The sequence below is a fragment of the Rhinatrema bivittatum genome, chromosome 8, assembly GCF_901001135.1.
Source record: "Rhinatrema bivittatum chromosome 8, aRhiBiv1.1, whole genome shotgun sequence".
Taxonomy (NCBI): Eukaryota; Metazoa; Chordata; class Amphibia; order Gymnophiona; family Rhinatrematidae; genus Rhinatrema; species Rhinatrema bivittatum.
In genome coordinates, this window is record NC_042622.1 from 94,789,756 (window position 1) to 94,812,879 (window position 23,124).

The 23,124-nt window shown below is 44.0% G+C and overlaps 1 protein-coding gene across 6 annotated transcripts in view; it reads right to left on the reverse strand.

Moving 5' to 3' along the window:
• Window positions 1-2,413: 2,413 nt before the first annotated feature.
• EGFL7 (EGF like domain multiple 7) overlaps window positions 2,414-23,124 on the reverse strand; it is a 38,719-nt gene continuing 18,008 nt past the window's right edge. For 3 of the 6 annotated variants that reach the window (XM_029611079.1, XM_029611080.1, XM_029611081.1), the window contains 7 exons: window positions 19,369-19,491; window positions 14,498-14,610; window positions 13,900-13,995; window positions 10,761-10,940; window positions 8,313-8,377; window positions 7,326-7,488; window positions 2,414-3,725 (listed from right to left, as the gene is read on the reverse strand). In XM_029611079.1, coding sequence (XP_029466939.1) covers window positions 3,703-3,725; window positions 7,326-7,488; window positions 8,313-8,377; window positions 10,761-10,940; window positions 13,900-13,995; window positions 14,498-14,610; window positions 19,369-19,491 — 763 coding nt within the window. In that variant the 3' untranslated portion in view covers window positions 2,414-3,702. Of the gene's footprint in view, window positions 3,726-7,325; window positions 7,489-8,312; window positions 8,378-10,760; window positions 10,941-13,899; window positions 13,996-14,497; window positions 14,611-19,368; window positions 19,533-23,124 lie in introns of all 6 variants that reach the window. The other 3 variants (XR_003858080.1, XM_029611083.1, XM_029611082.1) reach the window with 3 other exon arrangements.

Sequence of the window (23,124 nt, forward strand, 5' to 3'; positions counted from 1 at the left end):
ACACTAAGGGGTAGATTTTCAAAGGGTTACACGCGTACCCCTCCGAAAACCTACCCCAAACTCCCCCTGCGCGCCGCCCCTGGACCAGCCCCCGGACCGGAACATGGATTGCGGCAGCTGGCGTAACTTTCGGGATAGGGGTAGGGGGGAGGTTTAGATAGGGCCGGGGGGGGGGGGGTGGGTTAGGTAGGGGAAGGGCGAAGGAAAGTTCGGAGCGGCCTCGGAGGGAACGGAGGCAGGCTGCGCGGCTCGGCGCGCGCAGGCTGCCGATTTTGGGCAGCCTTGCGCGCGCCGACCCCGGATTTTAATGGATAAGCGCGGCTACGCGAGTATCTATTGAAATCCCGCGTACTCTTGTTCGCGCCTGGTGCGTGACCAAAAGTATGCGTGTGCGCAGATTTATAAAATCTGCCTCTAAGAGCTTGATTTACTAAGCACTTTTCCCATAGACACAGAATGGGAGAAAAGCTTTAGTAAATCAGAAATAGCATGCTAAAATTGAAATAAAGTTAAACTTTGAAATGTACTTGCCTTCTTTTAACATCAGTAATTAGAAATGGAAGTGAAATTTTAACTTGACTCTAACCCGTGATTAAATAAAACTAGAAACTTTCTGGTCCAGTCCCATGTAAACGGGTTTTCCAATGCAGAGAGGCTTCAGCCCAGGCCTCTCGAGCCAGAGGGAATCCCCCTCACCCTCTATTCACTTCCCATAGAAATAAATGGAAGCTAAAATGTTACTGCAGCCCTTGTGAAATAAAAGTTTCAGTGCTAAGTTGGAAATGGAAAAAGTGCACTACTTTTTAGTACATGTTGCTGCATTAGAAGTCATTTAATATGTTGGTCAATACCCTGTTTTTACATGGAAAATTTGGTAAAATGAGCTCAGTTTTATTTGCTTCTCACTTAGGGGCAGATTTTAAAAGGAGCGCGAATAGCCTACTTTTGTTTGCGCTCCAGGCGCAAACAAAAGTACGCTGGATTTTAGTAGATACGCGCGGAGCCGCGCGTATCTGCTAAAAACCTGGATCGGCGCGCGCAAGGCTATGGATTTTGTATAGCCGGCGCGCGCCGAACCGCACAGCCTACCCCCGTTCCCTCCAAGGCCGCTCCGAAATCGGAGCGGCCTCTGAGGGAACTTTCCTTTGCCCTCCCCTCACCTTCCCCTCCCTTCCCCTACCTAACCCACCCACCCGGCCCTGTCTAAACCCCCCCTTACCTTTGTTGGGGGATTTACGCCTCCCTCCGGGAGGCGTAAATCCCCGCGCGCCAGCGGGCCTCTTGCGTGCCGGGCCGCGACCTGGGGGCGGGTAGAGAGGGCGCGGCCACACCCCCGGACCGCCCCGGGCCGTAGCCACGCCCCCGTACCCGCCCCCGAAACGCTGCGACGACCGGGCCCGCCCCCGACACGCCCCCCTCGGAGAACCCCGGGACTTACGCGAGTCCCGGGGCTCTGCGCGCGCCGGTAGGCCTATGTAAAATAGGCTTCCCGGCGCGCAGGGCCCTGCTCGCCTAAATCCGCATTTTAATTTTAGCACATTTTTGTGTGCTAAAATTACTTCCCATGTTATAAGGGTAAGGTTTTAGCATACAAACAATGCATATTAAACTGGTCATAACGTAGTGCACTAACCCTAGCATTCAGTTGACCTATTGATGTTGTGCTTGTGTCTAGCATTCCCAGCCATGACTTTCCAGTGAAAATGCCTGGTACTGGGACAGAAATTCTAGCAAATTCACACTCCAGCAGTCTGTATGGGTGTGTGCTCTAACAGGAGCGCACTGTTAACCCGCATTTGGACGCACGTTTGACGCGCTAGCTTTACCCCTTATTCGAAAACGCGCATCCAACCCCCCCCCCCCCCCACATCTAATAGCGCCCGCAACATGCAAATGCATGCTGATGGCCCTATTAGTTATTCCCATGCGATACAGAAAGTAAAATGTGCAGCCAAGCCATACATTTTACTTTCAGAAATTAGCGCCTACCCAAAGGTAGGCGTTAATTTCTCTCGGCACTGGGAAAGTGCACAGAAAAGCAGTAAAAACTGCTTTTCTGTACACCCTCAGACCTAATATCATGGCGATATTAAGTCGGAGGTCCCAAAAGTTAATAATCAAAAATTTAAAAAAAACATTTAAAAATCGGCCCGCGGCTTGAAAACTGGATGCTCAATCTCGTTGACAGCTGCCCTCCTGTCCAAAAAGAGGTGCTAGGGATGCGCTAGTGTCCCTAGCGCCTCTTTTTTTACCACAGGCCCTAATTTGAATAATTTTATTTACTGAATTGCACACAGGAGAGTGGCCTGTGTGCTCGCCCGCTCTCCCACGATTTTTACTGTATCGGCCTGTAAGTAAGGTAGTAGGCATAGGCTCTGTCTTCTGGGTCTTTGGTGTTGTGTCAACATGAATAGCAACCAATGAATGTGAGTCAGACTTCTTTCTGGTTGGTTGCTCAGTTAATGGATTTTTTTTTTCTCCAATTGACTGTTTCAGTTTATAGTATACCTGTGAGCAGGAGTAGCAGATGTTTGTTTTAGCAAGATTTTGGTTGGTAAAATACTTTAATTTTATAAAAACGGTTTACATTACTAAGTAGCAATATACCAATTGTGAGTATTAGAGGACCATGTTCAGTAATAGATGACTTACAGTGGCATTAAAGGAGCACCATGGAGTATGTACATCACCATAACTGGACTGTGTTGTGTTCTAGTTCAATACATATCACTGTATGCATTAGGAAAGAAACATATCTAGAATTGTAAATAGAAGACCAAGAGCAGTACCTGTGTTCTAGATTCAGCACTCTCTCTGAGTCCCCTCTTTCTAATTTGTGGACTGCTCAGATTCAATGTGAATCATGACTACTAATAAAGGGAAGCTATAACATCGATGAAAGGTTATGGGGTTTTTTCTGATGCTCTTCAGTCACAATTTTATTCAGCAGAAGAGCCAGGGACTAGCATGTAGGTTGTGGATCTCGTATCTTTCTCATTTCAGTTTGCAATTGCTTTTTCTCCCTTTCACAGCTCAAAAAGGTGTCAAGTCTTCCTAGTGATGTTGGATAATAGCATACATACTACATCTTCAGTAATTTATTGCCAAGAGGGCTACTAAGAAAACACTTCCCATCTCTGCCGTTCCCACCTCCCTTTTTAAAGGGGTGCACTATGCAGCATGATCATAGTACATGCCTGGTTGCTTTAGTCTTAACTTGGATCAATCATAGTTTGTTTCCTATGAGCAGATCTACTCTGAAAGCATTTTCCCACAGTTTATTTAGCTGGTGGGGATATGCAGCCAATCAGAATGCTCAATTGACTGCCTGTTCCCAAACGTAGGGGCTATTCCATAAACTAGATTCAGAAGTAGTCTAACTCTTTCTACCAATCAGATACTTAGGTGTACAGGCATTAGGCTGCCTCACCCCTTGAGCTGTGAGAAAATAACAGAATGACTTGTAGCTCTATTATACATACAGCACATGCCAATAATACTTTCAGTTCTAAACCAAGGGCATATGGGACCTGAACCAGATCCAGTACTGTGGTCCCACTGTTTCACAAAGAGCATGCTATTCATATCAGTCATCTTCATTCAAGATGTTATTTGATATGGAAACAAAGTTCTGTAAAATCCACCTTTGGTGCAGGTCCATAAATGAGTTCATGGCAATTTGTTTGAGCTGATGAATCCCAGTTAGCTTTCATTCTTGCATGAACCTAACAGATAAACAAAAGACAAGGAAGTAAAATATTGGTCTTCCTACACTCTGGAAGTCAAACATCTTAGTACTAGGCCAGTTCATAATGGCTTGATGCCACCCCGCAAGGCCACACCCTCACTAGTTATGGCAGTAGTTTAAATAAATTACAAAAGGTTTGTGATAAGACAATAGAGGAAGCAGTGAACGTGTTGGATTAAGCATAGGACCGTGTATGCTAACCTACCGAGGATAGTAGATGATCTTATAGAATTTTTCCATATAAAATGGTGGCAGCCTTGGTCTGAGTCTGCCTAGGGCTATTGAAAGCTTCCATACAAAATGGGGTGCGTTTGGTTCTGCGTCTACCTGCTGCTATTTTGGAAGGAAGAAATTACACCTGCCTCATGATGAAGACAAAATATATACTAAGAGGGTTCAAGGGGATGGATAGGGAGGGGGAAAATCAGGGCTTTCCCCCCCCCCTTCTCTGAAGGAGGCTTGACTTTGTTGGTGGTGGTTTAATTTTTCCTTTTGTAGTTTTTGTTTTTAATAAATGAAAGTAAATTAAGTCTATAACAAATGAAAGCAAAAAAAAAGTGTGTGTCACCCCCTATCATGCAGGATGGACAGGAATAACTGGGTCAAACTGGTTGGTCCAATGGATCATCATGTATGTTACAGTGGCTCATTAAGCAACAGTGTTCAAAGCGGGGCGGATTTTAAAAGCCCTGCTTGCGTAAATCCGCCCGGATTTATGTGAGCAGGGCCTTGCGCGCCAGCGCGCCTATTTTCCATAGGCCTGCCGGCGCGTGCAGAGCCCCGGGACTCGCGTAAGTCCCGGGGTTTTTTGTCGGGGGCGGGGCCGATCGACGCGGCATTTTGGGGGCGCGTATCTACTAAAATCCAGCGTACTTTTGTTTGCGACTGGTGCGCCAACAAAAGTACGCGAAGGCGCATTTTTAAAAATCTACCCCAGCATGTGTATGAGAGTTTTCCCTTCCAAAGGAGACTGGTCTTGTGGGCAGACTATCCCAGTACAAGAATAAAGAAAGGTGATGCTAAAACCCATCTCCCCATTTTAGCTTTCATACTTTTCAGAGGTATGTGTCAGATCTTCTGGTTCTTTAGTGCCCTGGGAGAACAGGAACTATTGTTGATATCTCCTCCCGTTGCCATTTGTCTGGACCAAACTCAGTTGTGCCTCATTCAGCTATCAGCCCCCTTTTTCATGGGCTGCCTTATCATCTGGAAGATGCTCAGGGCTTAGCTACCTTAATTCAGAAAGCTGATGAAGACTTGGCTTTTTAACCTAGCTTTTAGCAACTAAACATTTTGGGGTAGATTTTAAAAAAAATGCACGTTCGCGTACTTTTGTTGGCGCACCAGTCGTAAACAAAAGTACGCTGGATTTTAGTAGATACGCGCGTATCTGCTAAAATCCAGGATCGGCGCGCGCAAGGCTGCCGATTTTGGGCAGCCGGCGCGCGCTGAGCAGCTTGCCTCCGTTCCCTCCCCTCACCTTCCCCTCCCTTCCTCTACCTAACCCACCCCTATCTAAACCCCCCCCTACCTTTGTCCACGGATTTACGCCTCCTGGAGGGAGACGTAAATCCATGTGCGCCAGCGTGCCGCTGGCGCGCCGAGACGAGACCCGGGGGTGGTTCCGGAGGGCGCAGCCACGCCCCCAGACCGCCCCGGGCCGAAACCATGCCTCCGGCCCCGCCCCCGAAACGCCACATCCCACCCCCAAAACGCCACGTCGATCGGCCCCGCCCCTGACAAAAAAACCCGGGACTTACGCGAGTCCCGGGGCTCTGCGCACGCCGGCAGGCCTATGGAAAATAGGTGCGCTGGCGCGCAAGGCCCTGCTCGCGTAAATCCGGGCAGATTTACGCGAGCAGGGCTTTTAAAATCCGCCCCTTTGTAAGAGAGATACCTAAATTGTACCTAGAGTTAAGGAAGGACATGTGGGTCCTGTCTTTCCCTAAGATTTTATGACTACAGTGGTTTGAGTATACTGTTAAGTATGAGGGATGGTTGGGTGTGGCTTTCTACCAGTGGTTTATTTTACTGGTTCTAAGTTTTGGTGGGTTTTTTTTTAATCTGTTAATTATGCCTGTTGTTCTTGCATGTAAACTGCCTGGATGAATTTGATGCAGGTGCAAATCCAATGGAATACATAATAGCAGCTCCGGAGGAGAGAAGACATCCTGTGCTTCATGCTCCATTCTCTCTGTGCAGTGAAAAAGTGCAATTTAAGGCAGAACAGAGATAAGGACAGGAATCAAATAGCAACAGGCACCCCACATGCTTCCTTTTTGTACTCTAATCAGTCAAAGAGCCACCTTAAAAAGGACACTTATTTTGTGCTTTGGGAGCTCCTGGTATTCAGAGAGCACCCGATTCAGCCACCAGCAGTGCAGTATGGACACAATTAGAGTTATGAGCTGCTGCTTCTATTAGGCTAGACAGGAACCAGTTACTCTCACTGCATTGTTAGCAGTAGTGCTGGGGATGTTATCCTATAAATACCAACAGATTTATAGTACAATAGCTAGCTAACACTATCCCGGGACTGTGATTTATTGCATCGCAGATGGGGGAGACCACCTTGCAAGGGAAAACACAGGGAGGAAGAGACTCCTCCTGCTCAACAGATGTGAATTATTTTCAAATGAGACGCTTACCCAGACAGTCAGAAAATTACTGTGGCTACACTTCATAGATAATGGACAAGAAAATCCACAGCACAAGCTATAATTCTCTAACCCACCACCTCTTTCTACTCCATTCTAAGTCAATTAATTTCAAGGCTGTTTGTTAGATTTACAAATCACAAAAAAAAAAAAATCTGAATAGGAACTATCTGAAAGAATTTTCAAGCAAAGTCACTGCTCTGCTGGTACCTCTGTTTAGTACATGACACCTGTGTGGCCTTGGAATAGATCATTTCAAATGAAAGGGGGCCCTAGCATTTGTTCTCTGGTTACCTGATAATATTAGACCTTCTTTCAGTGGAAACAAGAGTCTGCTTTTCAGAAAGACAGTGAGAAAATAGTGCTTCAGATCAAGAGGTGTGATTGCCACAGAAGAAGTCAAGGCCTTTGCTCCTGCTCAATTGAACGTAAGGATTTTTCTCAGCATGAGACACAGTGGCAAGGCAATGCATCATCCTGTAGTACAGTGGTGCTATATCCATGTATCTACATGCTGGCAAGACAGCTGATCCCAGCTTCTCAGCCAGTACTTTGAGTAAGAGAAAACACATCTGTAGCTTTCTGTCATATTGTAGGCAGGGTAACCAGCGAACCATGGTAGCCCGACAAAATGATTTCAAAGAATACCAATACAAAAGTAAATGACCAGAGCAAGCTAAGAAATATTTACAGTTGTAGGCTTTTAGGAGTACAGAACAGGCATTATGTTGTGCAAAACAGCAGTGGGGAGGTTTCTCAGTGGCTCATTCCAGCGCTGGCTACCTTGTTTACTTATTGATGGTATATAATGAAGGTGACTGGATTTTAACTTTGACTAATTCTGCATTTGAGCATTGGCTATGAAGACTGCAACCTGCCCCCTTTTTGGACAAAATACCCTGAAAGATAATCAGACTTACAGGTCTCCAGGCGTTCTTCTAGGAACAAGATCTGCTCGCTGAGTGAGTCTATTCGGTCAAGCTGCTGGAAGGAGCGGGCCAGCCAACTCGTCAGGTCTGAGCTGTCCTCATCCAGTCCTGATGGACTCAGACTGTGGAAAGGAGCCAGAAGCAGCTGAAGTTTCTTGAAGAAAGAAAGACATGAGGATGAGTGCACTCCCCCCACCCCCCCGCCGCACAAGGATTTGTTAAGCCAACTTTCAGCCATGAGTCAAAGAGAAAAGCCGCCTTGGTTGCCATTTTAGCCCGCTGAGCTTGGCAGCTGGGGACAGCCAGAGACCATCTGCCAAGAAGGTCTGGCAACTGTACGACTCAACTCTCGCTAAAAACCGCAAGGACGGAAGAGTCTCACAGCTGGAGGGCCTCCAAAAGTGCTGATTTATCACATGTGCCAGGGCCAGAGTAGGATGTTTAAAGCTTCTCTATAGAAACATACATATTATGTCTATATCTCTATCTGTGCTTATATTGAATGTATTTACAGAGAGAAATGTTCAAAGGTTATAAAGGGGTGAAATGGCAAAAGAAAAAATGGGAAGAACAGAAGGAAAAAAACCCAGTAGAAAACAGGATAAGGGAAATATGCAACTGTCTTTCTCTTCCCCACCTTTTTTGTTGCCCTAACTGTCCCATTCTCTTCTCCTTTATCTTTTCTTTTGCTCTTTTCCCATTCCTTTAAGACCCTAAATCCAGCCCTATAAATGAACAGAGGGATAAGGTAAGGGCATGGGAGAGAGAGGCCATGCCAATGACTGCCTTAGCCTATTAGATATGAAACAATAATGGCACTAAATCAGGTTTGTTCTTATTTACATTTGGCACAGGTGCACTGAAGTGAATGGTAAAGGTTCTCTTACTTTCCCCTGTAACACCATGACACACACACACACACACACACACACACACACACACACACACGCTCCCTCGCTAGACAAGAAACTCGCTCACCTGCTCCAGCATGTCCACCCTGGTCCTGAGTTCTTGCAGGGCTCCTGTCACTGCATCGGATGTGCCTGATGTGAAGATGACAAAATAAGGTGATCCTTTTGCTGCCCACTTTCAGGCCCAAAGTCAATTTTGTATTTTGTCACCTGCTACAAGAATTTTTGTTCATCTTAACATCTTCTCTGGATAATTTTAAATTCCTGTCTACCTCACTGTGACTGGTATGTGGTGTGAAGTAGCACATGTACTTACAGTCTAACAATCTGATTTACTAATTAAATAACTTATTATACACTAATACTAGGGGGGGGGGGGGTGGGGAAAAAACCCTATGAATCTTGGGATGATCAGTAAAGTGAAACAGCAAAAGGGAACCCATTTGGTTCTGCTTCAGAAGTTACAAAAGTTACTAGTGTTGTAAAGAGGCTGGCTGAAGCAAAAATTATATTTATAAAGATTCAAATCATGCTGGACTGTTTTCAGAAATTCGAATTGTCCTAACCAAAAGTTTAAACAGAACTGAATTCCATATTCTTGTTCTGTCGTCATATAATTTATGCATGTCCCTTGCCCATGTTTCCCCCCCCCCCCCCCCCCATCAGTGGGATAGAGCTTTTCCACTTAGGATAAGTTAGGTGGAAAATTGGATTAGCCCAGATCAAGACTTCCTATATTTCTGCTTGTCCCATATAATGGACAACTAAGACAAAGCAATCAAGACCTCCTCAAGCCCATAAATCCTGGTTCATCTTTCAGTCACCCCCAGCATAGTGACCAAACATCTGGCTGTGCAGCATGCCAGACTAACCCGAATTAGCAGCTGGAAACCTGCCATGAAAGTGTCCCCTGCATCAGTTTATTATTTTTTCTCACCCCCTTCCTCTCATGCTGCTGTGGCTATGCAGGATTAGCCCTAGTGAAAACAATCCCAGTTCTAGAGAACTTTTTTCGTGAGCAGGCACAGGGTTAATTTCACTAAGAACCTAATGCCTGTCTGTTTCCACTTTGGGTGTTGATTGGTAACAGATGTTTCAGCAGGAGAAAAATGTAAAAGAAGCAGATGACCTTGAATATATTAAGGTCACTTTTTTGGGGGGAAGAGCTTTTAAGCTGGCAACAATTACTTAGAAACAAGTTGCCATAAAGTTATCTACTCAGAATTTTTTATGAACCATTTAGCCTTCCCTTTGCTTTTTATTGAAAAAATGTTGGGAGGCTTTTAGGATGATTTTAAGAGTGCACGGTGGAAAGGGGCGTAGATGCTATTGCCCACCCTCAAGAAGAAAGGGATGATGCCTGGATTTTCTCAGCACAATAGCAGACTGCGGTGAGATATAATTAGCAAATAAGACAAAATCCAACTGATTATAACTCTGGCAGTGCCAGGGCAGACCCAGCGAAGGGTTGGAACATCTCTGAGCAAGGAGTAGAGAATCAATTAGTGCGCTAACTCTGAATTATGAGGCCATATTATAAATATGGCGCTGGGTCTCAGGGAGGTTCTCATTTTTCCTTGATCACACTGACATGCTCTGGGTGCTAGGAACACTCAAGCTCATGGTGTAGGTCTTTCATACTAAGAGTATGTAGAGAGAGTACTTTAAATAGTTACAGCAGCTTAGTGGGAAAAATTAGCATAAAATATAGAATATTTACCAGAACAACATACAGGCAAGTTGGATATTAGTCACATACTAGTTATTTATTACCATCATTTCTATTTATACCCTACCCTATTAATCCCAAGGGATTGCCAGAGCACCATACAATGAAATATTTTTACTTTTTTTTTTTTTTTTTTTTTTTTTAGAAAGGAGGCTTTCTTCATATTCCTGTTGGGACAATAAGCCAATGAGCAGAAAATTACCTTCCCAGTATTTCCAGTTCAACAGTGCTCAAAGACCATCAGCCACAACAGACTCCATTTCTCTCCATGTAAAGCATCCAGACCTTTGATCTCATGATGAGAGTTGCCTGAGATGAAAAGTCTGTACTTTTCTTTCTTGTCAGACCCAAAAGAGATGAGAAAACAAAGTTTGGTGTCCACTGTTTTGTTGGCAGCATTGGCCACTGCGCATTATTACTCACGGTACGAGTTTGATGTGTCACAGCGCGTACCAAAAGTAATAATGGACAGTCACCAACATTTTCCAATAATTCAACTCTTCAGAGATGTCTTTTTCTGAAGGAAGAGTCTTCCTGAAATAGGTCCCTCTGAAGGATGAGTTCTAAGAGATGAATCTTCCAGAAAAACAGGTCTTCATGAGAAGTGAGCTCTCCTATAGAATGAATCTTCCTGAGGACAGGTCCTTCTGATTGATGAGCTCTCTTATGTGATGAACTTTCCTGGGAAATGATTTATTCTGATTTTGAAATAGGCAATAGTTTCACTAAGGTTTGTAGTTTGTGCAAAGAAAAGTAACTGCACAAGCAAATATTAATGAACATTACCAGAAGTGTTTTCCAGTGATGGGATGTCTATTTTTTCGTCAGTGAGTTTTGGTATCGGATGACAAGATTTGCCATCGGCAAACAGCCTGTAACCCTCAAGACACGTGCAGCAGTAACTGCCCGCCATGTTGACACACTGATGGGCACAGGCATGGCTCCCTCTGCTGCATTCATCCACATCTGAAATCAGACAGTGAAACACAGGGTAGATTGAGAGTCTCTATTGTGCAATACAACATATAGATCTTAAGAGCTCTGTGAAACCATAATTCATGAGGGGGCAAACCAGCCCTTCCCCACCCCAAACCCAGTTGCAGTCCAATAAGACTGCTGTATGATTTGTACAGCCCATCTTTACTCTGTCATAGTGGTGCCTTCATTTTTCTTCAGTCTTAAATGGTGCAGAGTCATTTGGAGGAATGGCCCAGACAATGAAAGACACACCTCATATGAACTAATGCAAAGTAGCAGGAAGAACATGAAAAAATGGCACGCTTTGTATCAAGAGTTCCTAGAATCCAGTGCCTTGAGGCTGTGACACAAGTGATGTATGGAGATCATGCCAGCTCAGAGCTGGGTGAGTATGGGACCCACTGCTCACCCAGTGATGATCCTGTTCCTATATCTTCCCAGACTGCATTTTTCCCCCAACATTCATATCCTCCATGTATCAGGTCCAGTGGATTTTTACTACAGACTTATAAAAGGTAGCAAGTATTTATTGACTAGGGCTATGCAAGCTTCTAGGTCTTGACAGGTCAAGACTTTTTTTTCTTTTTAAATAAAATGATAAGAGAAGAAGATATGAGGTCTAATTCAGTGTTGATGTTTTTGACTATAGGGCCCACTGCAGCCTATCAGCTGTGCCAATTATAATCAAGAAACAGCCTGCAAGAGGCTATTGGCTCTTTGGGAAAATGGGACCTTTGGGTTAACTACATGAAGCTGTTTTATTGCTTACACCTCATATCTGCTCTGTTAATTAGTTGGGCTTTTAAACTCACTGCTTTGCATATTTTTTAATTTGCTGCACACAGCACTGGGACTAGGGATGGATGCTTTCAGGAGCCGTCACTGGGCAGTGCCTTCTGATGAGGACACAGCTCCTGTGTGAATTGCTCTGTTTGCATCATTCCTGAATGAATCTCTAAGGGGCCGATGCAATTATGTGCGCTGAAAGCGGGCGCTGACTTTTCAGCTCCCGCTTTTTTTAACGCTTGCATGGCGCCCGCAAGGGGGGGCACCATGCAATATGGAAATTAGGGAGTCGGACTAGGAAGGAGGCGCTAGGGTTGCTTGCGCGACCTTCGCGCCTGCTTCCTAACGCGACCTGCCGCGGCTGCCGGTTATGAAGACAGATGCCGGTGAACCCGGCCTCGGTTTTCATAACCTGCCTGTCTGCCAGTAATGAAAAACGGGCCACCGAGTTTATCGGCATCGGTCTTCGTAACTTGGCAGTCTGCAGAGTTTTGGTTTTTTTTACTTTAAAAAAAAAAAAAAAAAGTTCAGAAAAGCAGTTTTTTCTCTCATTCACTCCGTGTCAGACGCGCGTTAAATAGGCGCTAATCCCCCTATTGCATTAGGGGGTGGATTAGCGCCTATTTATCCTGCTTCAGACTGCAGGTTATATAGTGCGCTCAGCTGATCGCACTGTATTGCATCAGCCCCAGTGTGCTCAGCCAAGCGCACTGTTTAACCCGTGGTTGGGCATGTGTCCACGACCCCTTATGCTAAGGGAATTAGCGTGTCCAAAACACGCATCCAACTGCCCATGAAACTAATAGTGCTCATCAAATGCTTGTTGATGAGGCTATTAGCTAGACTCCCACGAACTCCCCCCACCCCAAAAAAAAGTGCACCCAACCTGCACATTTTTATGCCCAAAATAAAAGTGTACAGAAAAGCAGAAGATACTGCTTTTCTGTACATCGTCAGACTTAATATTGTGGTGATATTAAAGGGTGAGGAACCAAAGAGGTTAAAAAAATAAATAAAAATAAAATAAACACACACAAAAGCGTGCCAGCAGTCAGGTTAGGAAAAGGGACGCTCGTAAAATTGGACATCTGTTTTCCTAACCCGCTGACAGCCACCTCTCTCCTGGGCACCCGCTGCCAAGGAGGTGCTGGGGGGGGGGATACATTTGTCCTCATTTGAATATTCAATCTTGGGCCAGGCAGAGGTGTGGCACACATTAGGAACGCGAGCGCTCAACACTGAGCGCCCATTTTCCGCATTGGCCCTTAAGTTCGCAATTTCTCTTCTTCAGAGGAACGCCACGTTACAGTGTTCCACTGCTATTAAGTCACTCTGTAATAGTGTTCCTGCTCTGTGACTCCCAACTCACAGCTGTGCAGTTAAGTGGTTAAAATCCCTTTTTCTGTAAACTTGAGTTACTGCAGAGAGAATATGGAATGCCAAGTTTGGGAGGTCTTCCTTGTGCAGCTGATATCTGTTATTTAGCAGGCAGTATCCGAGGAAGACCGTCCCACTTCTTGTGGGATCATCTGCTGAGCATCAGCTTCTGTTCTCCCTCGTCAGTAACCAAGTAAGGGAAGAAGATTGTGTTTCACCTGTGGACTATGCAGATATGGATCTAGAAGTCAGACACACAGCAGTGTCACACAGGGCCACCTAAATCCTCATGTTTGCAAAGCAACTTTTGTTCCCAGGTGGACATTAGAAAGTACTGCTGTAGCAAAATCGGCTTAAAAATCAGGTATCCTACTGCCTATAGAGCTAAGGAATTGGAATTGTTAATAGTAAAATGAAGAGACAAAGAGAGAGAGAGACCTCAAGCAAGGGCATCACTAGGGCAGAGTGAGTGGGGCAGCTGCACTGGGCATATGGCAAAGGGAGTGCTGAATGAGGTGCAGAGCTTCAGCATTTGATAGTTTAGAACAAAATCTAGTATTCCGTTTGGTACATGTTTTATAGGTGGGTGCACTAGTAGCTCTAGTTAGTGAAACTTTTTTAGTCTAAGATTACTATTGACAGAAAAACAGACAAAAAACTTCTGCACGAATCTGTGAATAACGGTAGGGCACGCAAATTTTGGTGTGTGGTATCACAGTTCGAGAAGTTTGCCCCAGATTTATAAAATTCTTGCATCCATGTATTAGCCATGTTTCTATATTACCTGTCTGGCAGGATTTTCCACTCCATCCTGGCGGACAGTCACATCTGTTGACATCTGAACATGCCCCGCCATTCCGACAAGGAATTCTGCAAGGAGCTGGGAGGGAACACAATCCATTTGCAAAGGCTGTAAGCTTCATTCCAGTGTCAATGTTATAAAAAGGTTCACAAACAGCAGGATCTGCAATATCTTTTTATGTTCCTGGCAGCTGAGCAAGTCAAGGCAGCACAAATACAATATGTATTCTAATCTACCGGAGAAAGGAGAACAATATTTAAGACGACTACTGATTGTTGTCATGTGAACAGGGGCATCATTCTGTCTGGGTAGAGCCATGTGATCTCTACTAAACCAGATGGGCTAGAAATTCTAACCCAAGGGCACTAGAAGGACTGAACATTATCCATACAACTGAAAATGACAAATGCAGCAAGAGCAAAAACAGAGCCTCGAGACTGGAGATTACATGACATTAATTCTGTTAAAAACATTTGACTTGCTTTATTATATAAGACTAGATGATTGTAAGCCTATTTGAAAACTTTCTGCCCATAAGCCCAGTTGGTGTTGGGGTGGGGTGGGGTGGGTGGGGGTTTACCTTTGCGGCAGGCATAAGGATGTTGGTTGGTCCTCCTCCACCCAGGGCAACATGCATACAACTGCTGAGGAATTTTCCTGGAAATCTGGCGATAAGCAACTTTGTACGTGGTTCTGCAAGAGATGGAAACGATAGGACATCACTTCTACGACGCAATGCACTTCTGATTTCTTCCCCTGCTTCTAAAGCTGTAGCACCTTAATTAGTGTCAAACTGGGGCTATAAAAGATAACCATAAGAACATAAATTGCCATGCTGGGTCAGACCAAGGGTCCATCAAGCTCAGCATCCTGTTTCCAACAGAGGCCAAACCAGGCCACAAGAACCTGGCAATTACCCAAACACTAAGAAGATCCCATGCTACTGATGCAATTAATAGCAGTGGCTATTCCCTAAGTAAAATTGATTTATAGCCATTAATGGACTTCTCCTCCAAGAACTTATCCAAACCTTTTTTGAACCCAGCTACACTAACTGCACTAACCACATCCTCTGGCAACAAATTTCAGAGCTTTATTGTGGATTGAGTGAAAAAGAATTTTCTCCGATTAGTCTTAAATGTGCTACTTGCTAACTTCATGGAATGCCCCCTAGTCCTTCTATTATTTGAAAATGTAAATAGCCAATTCACATCTACTCGTTCAAGACCTCTCATGATCTTAAAGACCTCTATCATATCCCCCCTCAGCCGTCTCTTCTCCAAGCTGAACAGCCCTAACCTTCAGCCTTTCCTCATAGGGGAGCTGTTCCATCCCCTTTATCATTTTGGTTGCCCTTCTCTGTATCTTCTCCATTGCAACTATATCTTTTTTGAGATGTGGCAACCAGAATTGTACACAGTATTCAAGGTGCAGTCTCACCATGGAGCGATATAGAGGCATTATGACTATTTCTGTTTTATTAACTATTCCCTTCCTAATAATTCCTAACATTCTGTTTGCTTTTTTGACTGCTGCAGCACACTGAGCCGACGATTTTAAATTATCCTCCACTATGATGCCTAGATCTTTTTCCTGAGTGGTAGCTCTTAGTATAGAACCTAACATCGTGTAACTACAGCAAGGGTTATTTTTCCCTATATGCAACGCCTTGCACTTGTCCACATTAAATTTCATCTGCCATTTGGATGCCCAATCTTCCAGTCTTGCAAGGTCCTCCTGTAATGTATCACAATCTGCTTGTGATTTAACTACTCTGAATAATTTTGTATCATCCACAAATTTGATAACTTCACTCGTCGTATTCCTTTCCAGGTCATTTATATATATATAATGAAAAGCACCGGTCCGAGTACAGATCCCTGAAGCACTCTACTGTTTAGCCTTTTCCACTGAGAAAACTGACCATTTAATCCTACTCTCTGATTCCTGTCTTTTAACCAGTTTGTAATCCACGAAAGGACATCGCCTCCTATCCCATGACTTTTTACTTTTCCTAGAAGCCTCTCATGAGGGACTTTGTCAAACGCCTTCTGAAAATCCAAATACACTACATCTACCGGTTCACCTTTATCCACATGTTTATTAACCCCTTCAAAAAAATGAAGCAGATTTATTAGGCAAGATTTCCCTTGGATAAAACCATGTCTTTCTATATGCTCTGTGACTTTGATCTTTAGAATAGTTTCCACTATTTTTCCTGGCACTGAAGTCAGGCTCACTGGTCTATAGTTACCCAGATCGCCCCTGGAGCCTTTTTTAAATATTGGGGTTACATTGGCCACCATCCAGTCTTCAGGTACAATGGATGATTTTAATGATAGGTTACAAATTTTAACTAATAAATCAGAAATTTCATTTTTTAGTTCCTTCAGTACACTAGGATGCATACCATCCGGTCCAGGTGATCTGCTACTCTTTAGTTTGTCAATCTGGCCTATTACATCTCCCAGGTTCACAGTGATTGTCGTTCAGTTCGTCTGACTCATCACCCTTGAAAACCATCTCCAGAACCGGTATCTCCCCAACATCCTCATTAGTAAACACGGAAGCAAAGAATTAATTTAGTCTTCCTAAGAGCCCCTTTAACCCCTCGGTCATCTAATGGTCCAACCGACTCCCTCACAGGTTTCTTACTTCGGATATATTTTAAAAAGTTTTTATTATGAGTTTTTGCCTCTATGGCCAACTTCATTTCAAATTCTCTTTGCCTGCTTGTCTTGTTTTACACGTAACTTGACAATGCTTATGTTTTATCCTATTTTCTTCAGATGGATCCTTCTTCCAATTTTTGAAGGATGATTTTTTGGCTAAAATAGCCTTTTTCACCTCACCTTTTAACCATGACAGTAATCATTTTGCCTTCCTTTCACCTTTCTTAGTGTGTGGAATACATATGGACTGCGCCTCTAGGATTGTATTTTTAAACAATGTCCATGCCTGTTCAACACTTAACCTTTGCAGCTGCACCTTTTAGTTTTTTTCTAAATATTTTCCTCATTTTATCAAAGTTTCCCTTTTGAAAGTTTAGTGTTAAGAGCTGCAGATTTATTTATTGTCCCCCTTCCAGTTATTAGTTTAAATTTGATCTGTTATGATCACTGTTGCCAAGTGGCCCCTCCACCATTACCTCTCTCACCAAATCCTGCGTTCCACTAAAAATCAAATCTAAAATAGCTCCCTCTCTTGTTGGTTCCTGAACCAGTTGTTCCATGAAGCAATCATTTATTACATCCAGGAACTTTATGTCTCTAGCAAGTCCTGATATTACATTTATCCAGTCAATATTGGGGTAATTGAAATCTCCCATTATTATTGCACTGCCAAATTGGTTAGCTTCCCCGATTTCTCTTAGCATTTCATCATCTGTCTGACCATTTTGTTCAGGTGGACGGTAGTATACTCCTATCACTATACTCTTACCCAACACACATGGGATTTCTACCCATAAAGATTTTACTGAGCATTTAGTTTCTTGTATGATCTTTATCCTGTTGGACTCTATACCCTCCTGGACAAAGTGCCACACCCCCACCAAGTTGATCCTCCCTATCATTGCGATATAATTTGTACCCCGATATAGTACTGTCCCATTGGTTATCCTCCTTCCACCAAGTCTGTGATGCCAATTATGTCAATCTCATCATTTGCTGCTGTACACTCTAACTCTCCCATCTTACTTCTTAGACTTCTGGCATTGGCATACATTTCAAAGTGTGGTTTTTGTTTGTTTTAACAACCTGTTTTTCAGTTGTTAGGGATAATTCGGAAATCATTAGCTTCGTGATTTTACACATATAGGCACATGGACTATGTTTGCTTTTAATGGAACCTCTCTGTTGGGATGCCCTAACTCTCCTGTTTCGTTAGTATCCTTCAAGGATACATTTCTCTGAACCATGCACTGCTGAGCGACTGTCTGCTTTCCCCCTTGTTCTAGTTTAAAAGCTGCTCTATCTCCTTTTTGAAAGTTAATGCCAGCAGCCTGGTTCCACTCTGGTTAAGGTGGAGCCCATCCTTTTGGAAAAGTCACCCCTTTCCCCAGTTCCTTACAAAGCTGAATCCCTCTTCCCTGAACCATCGTCTCAATCACGCATTGAAACTCTGCCTGCCTCTGGGGACCTGAAGCATGGTGCAGGGAAGAGGGATTCAGCTTTGTAAGGATACTAAAGGCTAGATTTTAAAAGCCCTGCGCGCGTAAATCCTGCCGGATTTATGCGCGCCGGCGCACCTATTTTGCATAGGCCACCGGCGAGCACAAAGCCCCGGGGCTTCGTAAAAGGGATGGGAGGGGGCGTGTCCGGGATGGGGCCGGGAGGGAGGTCCCGAGTCCCCCGGCACGAGCAAGTTACGCCTGCTGGAAGCAGGCGTAACTTGCACAACAAAAAGGTAGGGGGGGATTTAGGTAGGGCTGGGGTAGATAGGGGAAGGGAGGGGAAGGTGGGGGGCCTCGGAGGGAACGGAGGCAGGCTGCTGATTTTGCGCCGGTGGCGCTATCAAAAGTACGCACGCGTGTATGTTTAAGATCTACCTCTAAGTAGGAGAAACCACAGAAAGCAGACTGAAGTTTATAAAAAAAAGTCGAAGATTCTGGGCACCTAATCTAGATGCACAAGATAGACGGTCCAGGCCATGTATCTTTAATCCTGGGGGAATTCTGCGCTACTGCAAAGCTGACAGCCACTGGTTTGGAAACCGGACACCAGCAAAATTGAGCATCCGGTTTTCGACCCGCCAGCCACGGGCCCATTTTAAAATTTTTATTTTTTACTTTTTTAAACTTTCGGGATCTCCGACTTAATATCGCCATGATATTAAGTCGGAGGGTGCACAAAAAAGCAGTTTTTACTGCTTTTCTGTGCACTTTCCTGGTGCCCGGAGAAATTAGCGCCTACCTTTGGGTAGGCGCTAATTTCTGAAAGCAAAATGTGCGGCTTGGCTGCACATTTTGCTTTATGAATCATGCAGAAATACCTAATAGGGCCATCAACATGCATTTGCAAGTTGCGGGCGCTATTAGGTTGGGGGGGGGGGGGGGGGTGGTTGGACGCGCGTTTGGACATGCTATTACCCCTTACTGAATAAGGGGTAAAGCTAGCACGTCCAAAACGCGCATCCAAATGCCAGCTAACGGTGCGCTCCGTTGGAGTGCACTGTACTGTATCGGCCTGTAGGATAGAAGGCAGCCCTAAATAGAGTAGCTTTGGAGCCTCAGTGAAACCTCAGCTACACCAGAAATCAGCATCCACAGTAACGTGCAGTCTTCAACGTGTACATTATGCAATCAATCAACATAATGAAAAATTGGGAGTTATTAACCCTATTTGACAGATTTATTGAAAGCAGCTACACTTCTTTATGGCTACTGGCAAGATTGTGAAAAAAATATGTATATTATAGTAGAAGACAGACATTCTTAATTTTGGGCATTACCTGTATGTACTGCAGAGTCTGGGCCCCTCACAGGTCTTCATGTAGGGCTTGTGAACTGCCTGCACGAAGGATTCTGTGTGTAATTCTATTCCACGTTCTGCATCAGTAGTGCATATCCGACGACTGACCTCAAAACACACAGCAAAAATTCAGTGATGCATCCCCTTAGATACAGGAAGAGGATCTCTGATTCTAAGTGTGTCTGTGGAGGTTACCAATGCACTCAGCAGGGTACACATAAACCATGTCACGTTCCAAACATTGTATACATCCAGAAAGCGTTCATTAATTATATTATTTCAAGAATGTTGCTCTTGCACTCAGGCCTGGTTTTAGTTACAGGCAACATAGTCAACTGTTTAAGGCACCAAATTTCAAAGGGCCAATGAGGAGCACTATGTGCCAGCTCTGCTTCAAAGGGGCACTGTCATGGTACTCTGGGCCTACAATCCTGCCTATGGAGGCCAAAATCTTAAATCCGTCCCGGTCTGCATTACATTAGAAATCTGGCATCCTGCTCAGAAGAGATCCAGGTACTTAGCTCTGTACTGAAAAAAAAACACCCCAGTGATTTCCATCCTGTGCTCCTTATACAGGATACTTTCCGCCTCCTCCCTTCATCCTCACTCTAATCCTGACAGCAGGAGGATAAGAAATGTCTTTCACAGCCCGTAAAATATAAGGACATACAAGAGATTTAAAAATCTCTCTCCCCCTCATTCCTGGACTCAGGAATGGCATGATGTATGCTTTATTTTAGCACAACATATCAAAAAAGTGTTTTCATTTCAAAGAAATTGTCTGAATAGCTGGGAGAATTTTTTTTAATTTCTTTTGATTGATCTGCATTTAGTGTAGTGTACCACCAAATGCTTTTTTGATATGTTGTGCAAAAGTAAAGTATACATCATGCCATTCCTGAGTCCAGGATACTATAAATAGCCTTTGAGCTTACATCCTGAGGTTGAACATGAGATAAAACCAATGTTTATGTCTGCCGTCCACAGAGATCATATCAAAATGGTAACGAATTTCAAAACCACAAGAAACTGTGTAACTCCTTGGCTTCTTTTGCAGTTTGCCGGTCCCGGAGACTGCGAATGACTGAATGTGGTTTGGCACCGAGCCCGTCTTATGCAGTATTAACTGATCTGCCCGTTTAGCTTTGCTTAGTATTTAGTACAGAAGCTCTGCACATGGTCACCAACACATAGGACAGAGCTCTTAGTTTTTAGTAAAGCTATCTTCGGCATCAGCTCGCCAACAAAAAAAACCCAAAAGGCATAGCCAGCATAACCTTTCACTGATGTGCTGAACAGACCCAAACTGAGGAATCTTTTGCAGGTCTGGGAAACAATCTTATTTATAACCCCGTCTACACCACCTCTGCTTCGGTTTTTCTCCATAATGAACACACAATTCCATCATTAATGCTAGAGATGCAAGTTCAAATGAAACTTTGGACTCCGGAAGCAATGACTCTTAGGATCTTGAGTCACTAGGCCTGAAGCTTAATGCAGATATGATTATAAAAACATATAAACATTACAGAAAGCAATGCTACTGGAAAAGTGAAGTCTATAATAATATAATGTAACACCGGCACACGGGTATGAAACAATACAAGAACCGTATTTAATATTGATAGTAACTAAACTACGTATGAAGGTTCCCCCATTGAAGCTCATATTCTAGATTGTGTTACATGCAGGCTGGGCATTCTACATAGGAACATTATAAAGTGCTATGTTACAAGCTGCCCTCCCCTTCTTAAAGTATGATGTAGATTTGAAAGGAGCAAGCATTCTGATGGGAATGATTCAATCTGGTTAAGAAACAGTGATGGGAAATTTTTGAGATCAAGTGACAGAAAGCGTCACACAGTTAGAATGTTCAGGTTGCCAGGGACTTCATCCACATTTTATTAAGTATGCACATTTGTTTTCTAATAAAATAAAAAAAAAAGCAGCTTGTTTGTTAAAAATATGACAATCCCACCCCCACTAAAATTTTGGGATTTTTTTTGTTTCATTTCATTTTGGAGATGGAAAAAAATCCCCAGTTCCACCAACATTTAAAAATGTAAACATCCCCTTCCCATACAGCATATGGCCATACAATAAAATGATGGCTGGCACCATTTTGAATACAGACCCAGTAGGGCAGGAGCAGTTGGGGATCGCTCCTGCCCCTGTTTTGACTATTGGAACCCCATGGATGGGGTAAGTGGCATTTGAGGAGCGTGGCAGGATGGGTAAGGCCTGGCAGGGAGGCAGGGTTTTAGTTTTAAATGTTGGCACTGGAATTTTTTTGGTTTTTTTTTCTTTTGGGGGGTTATTTCATGTCAAAGCAAAATAAATATCAAATGAAACCAAAAACACTTTTCATTAGGAATTGTGCCTCGAGAGCCAGAAGAATCAGCCGTGTCTGTGTGATTCTCCTTTCCACTAAGTTTATGAAGTCACAGAGGAGCATGGACATAAAAGTTATTCAGTTCCTGCTGAAACCCAGGCATGAAATTGGCAGTATCGACCAGCTGCACCAGACATGGCAGAGTGGCTGTATTTAAAGGCTAGGGCCAAGAATTGTAGGGTTCCAGAAGGAGCCCTGGTGCATGGCTTCCAGCCGAGCAGCCTTGCTGCAATGACTGGGCTAAGTGAATTAAGATGGGATACAAATACAGGGCAGAAAATCTGCGAGTAGCTGTACATGAATGCTCATGGCACCATCGCCCAACAGAGGCCAGGTCCCATTGAGCTGAAAGCTCAAACTTGCGGGAGAAAACTGCCAGGCCAAAAAAAAAAAAAAAAAAAGACACACAGTGACTAGTATCACCTAGTCAGGGACCTTAAACACTTCCATGTTGTGAATCTGTGTTGATTATGCTGTTCCCACTCCTAAACGCCTGCAAACTGCAAGTATTCAAACCCAGAGTTTTTTTTTAAATTACCTTCTTCCCTGAAAAGCTCTCCCCTACTAGGAAGGAAGCACTTTCAGGCCAATGCAATATCCATGCAGGAAAAATGGGCGCTCATGATTGAGTGCCTGCTTTCCTAATGCGCGCCCATCCACCTCTTCCGGGCGCGCGCAGTGCAGTAGGCAAGTGAGCTGCTGCATTAAAAAGGAGGCGCTAGGGAAGATTGTGCATCCCTAGCGCCTCCTCGGTATCGAGCGCCCAGGAGAAGTGGCAGTGCGCTGGTTAGGAAGACAAGACACTCTAATTGAGCATCTGTTTTCCTGTCCTCATCGCCGTCAAGACATTTTTTTAAAACTTTTTTTCCAAAAATTGTTGCTTTCTGTGGTTCTTCCCACTTAATATCACCACAATATTAAGTGAGAGGTATTTTCTGCTTTTATGTTCTACTTTTGGGGCTCCTCAAGACTTAAAATTAATGCCAGCCCCAGAGCGGGCATTAATTTTGAGGGTTAAGTGTGCACGTTGGGCACATTTTTTTTTTTTCCCCATCAGAGGGGGTAATAGCTAATAGCCTCATTGGCATGGCATTTACATAGATGAGTGCTATTAGCTTCGCTCTGATACCCTTATTTCATCTGGGTTATGGACATGCAGCCAACCACGAGTTAACCTGAACGCATGGCATTGCCTTGGCCTGTTTGTCTCCCTGGGAAGCCTTCCAGCTCTACCCCTCATCTCTTCCCCCTCCTCCATTGTCTGCTTTTCTTATATAGATAGGCTCATGAGAAAAAAAAATAAATTAAAGTTTGTGGCCAGTTTATCAATTAGATTAACACATT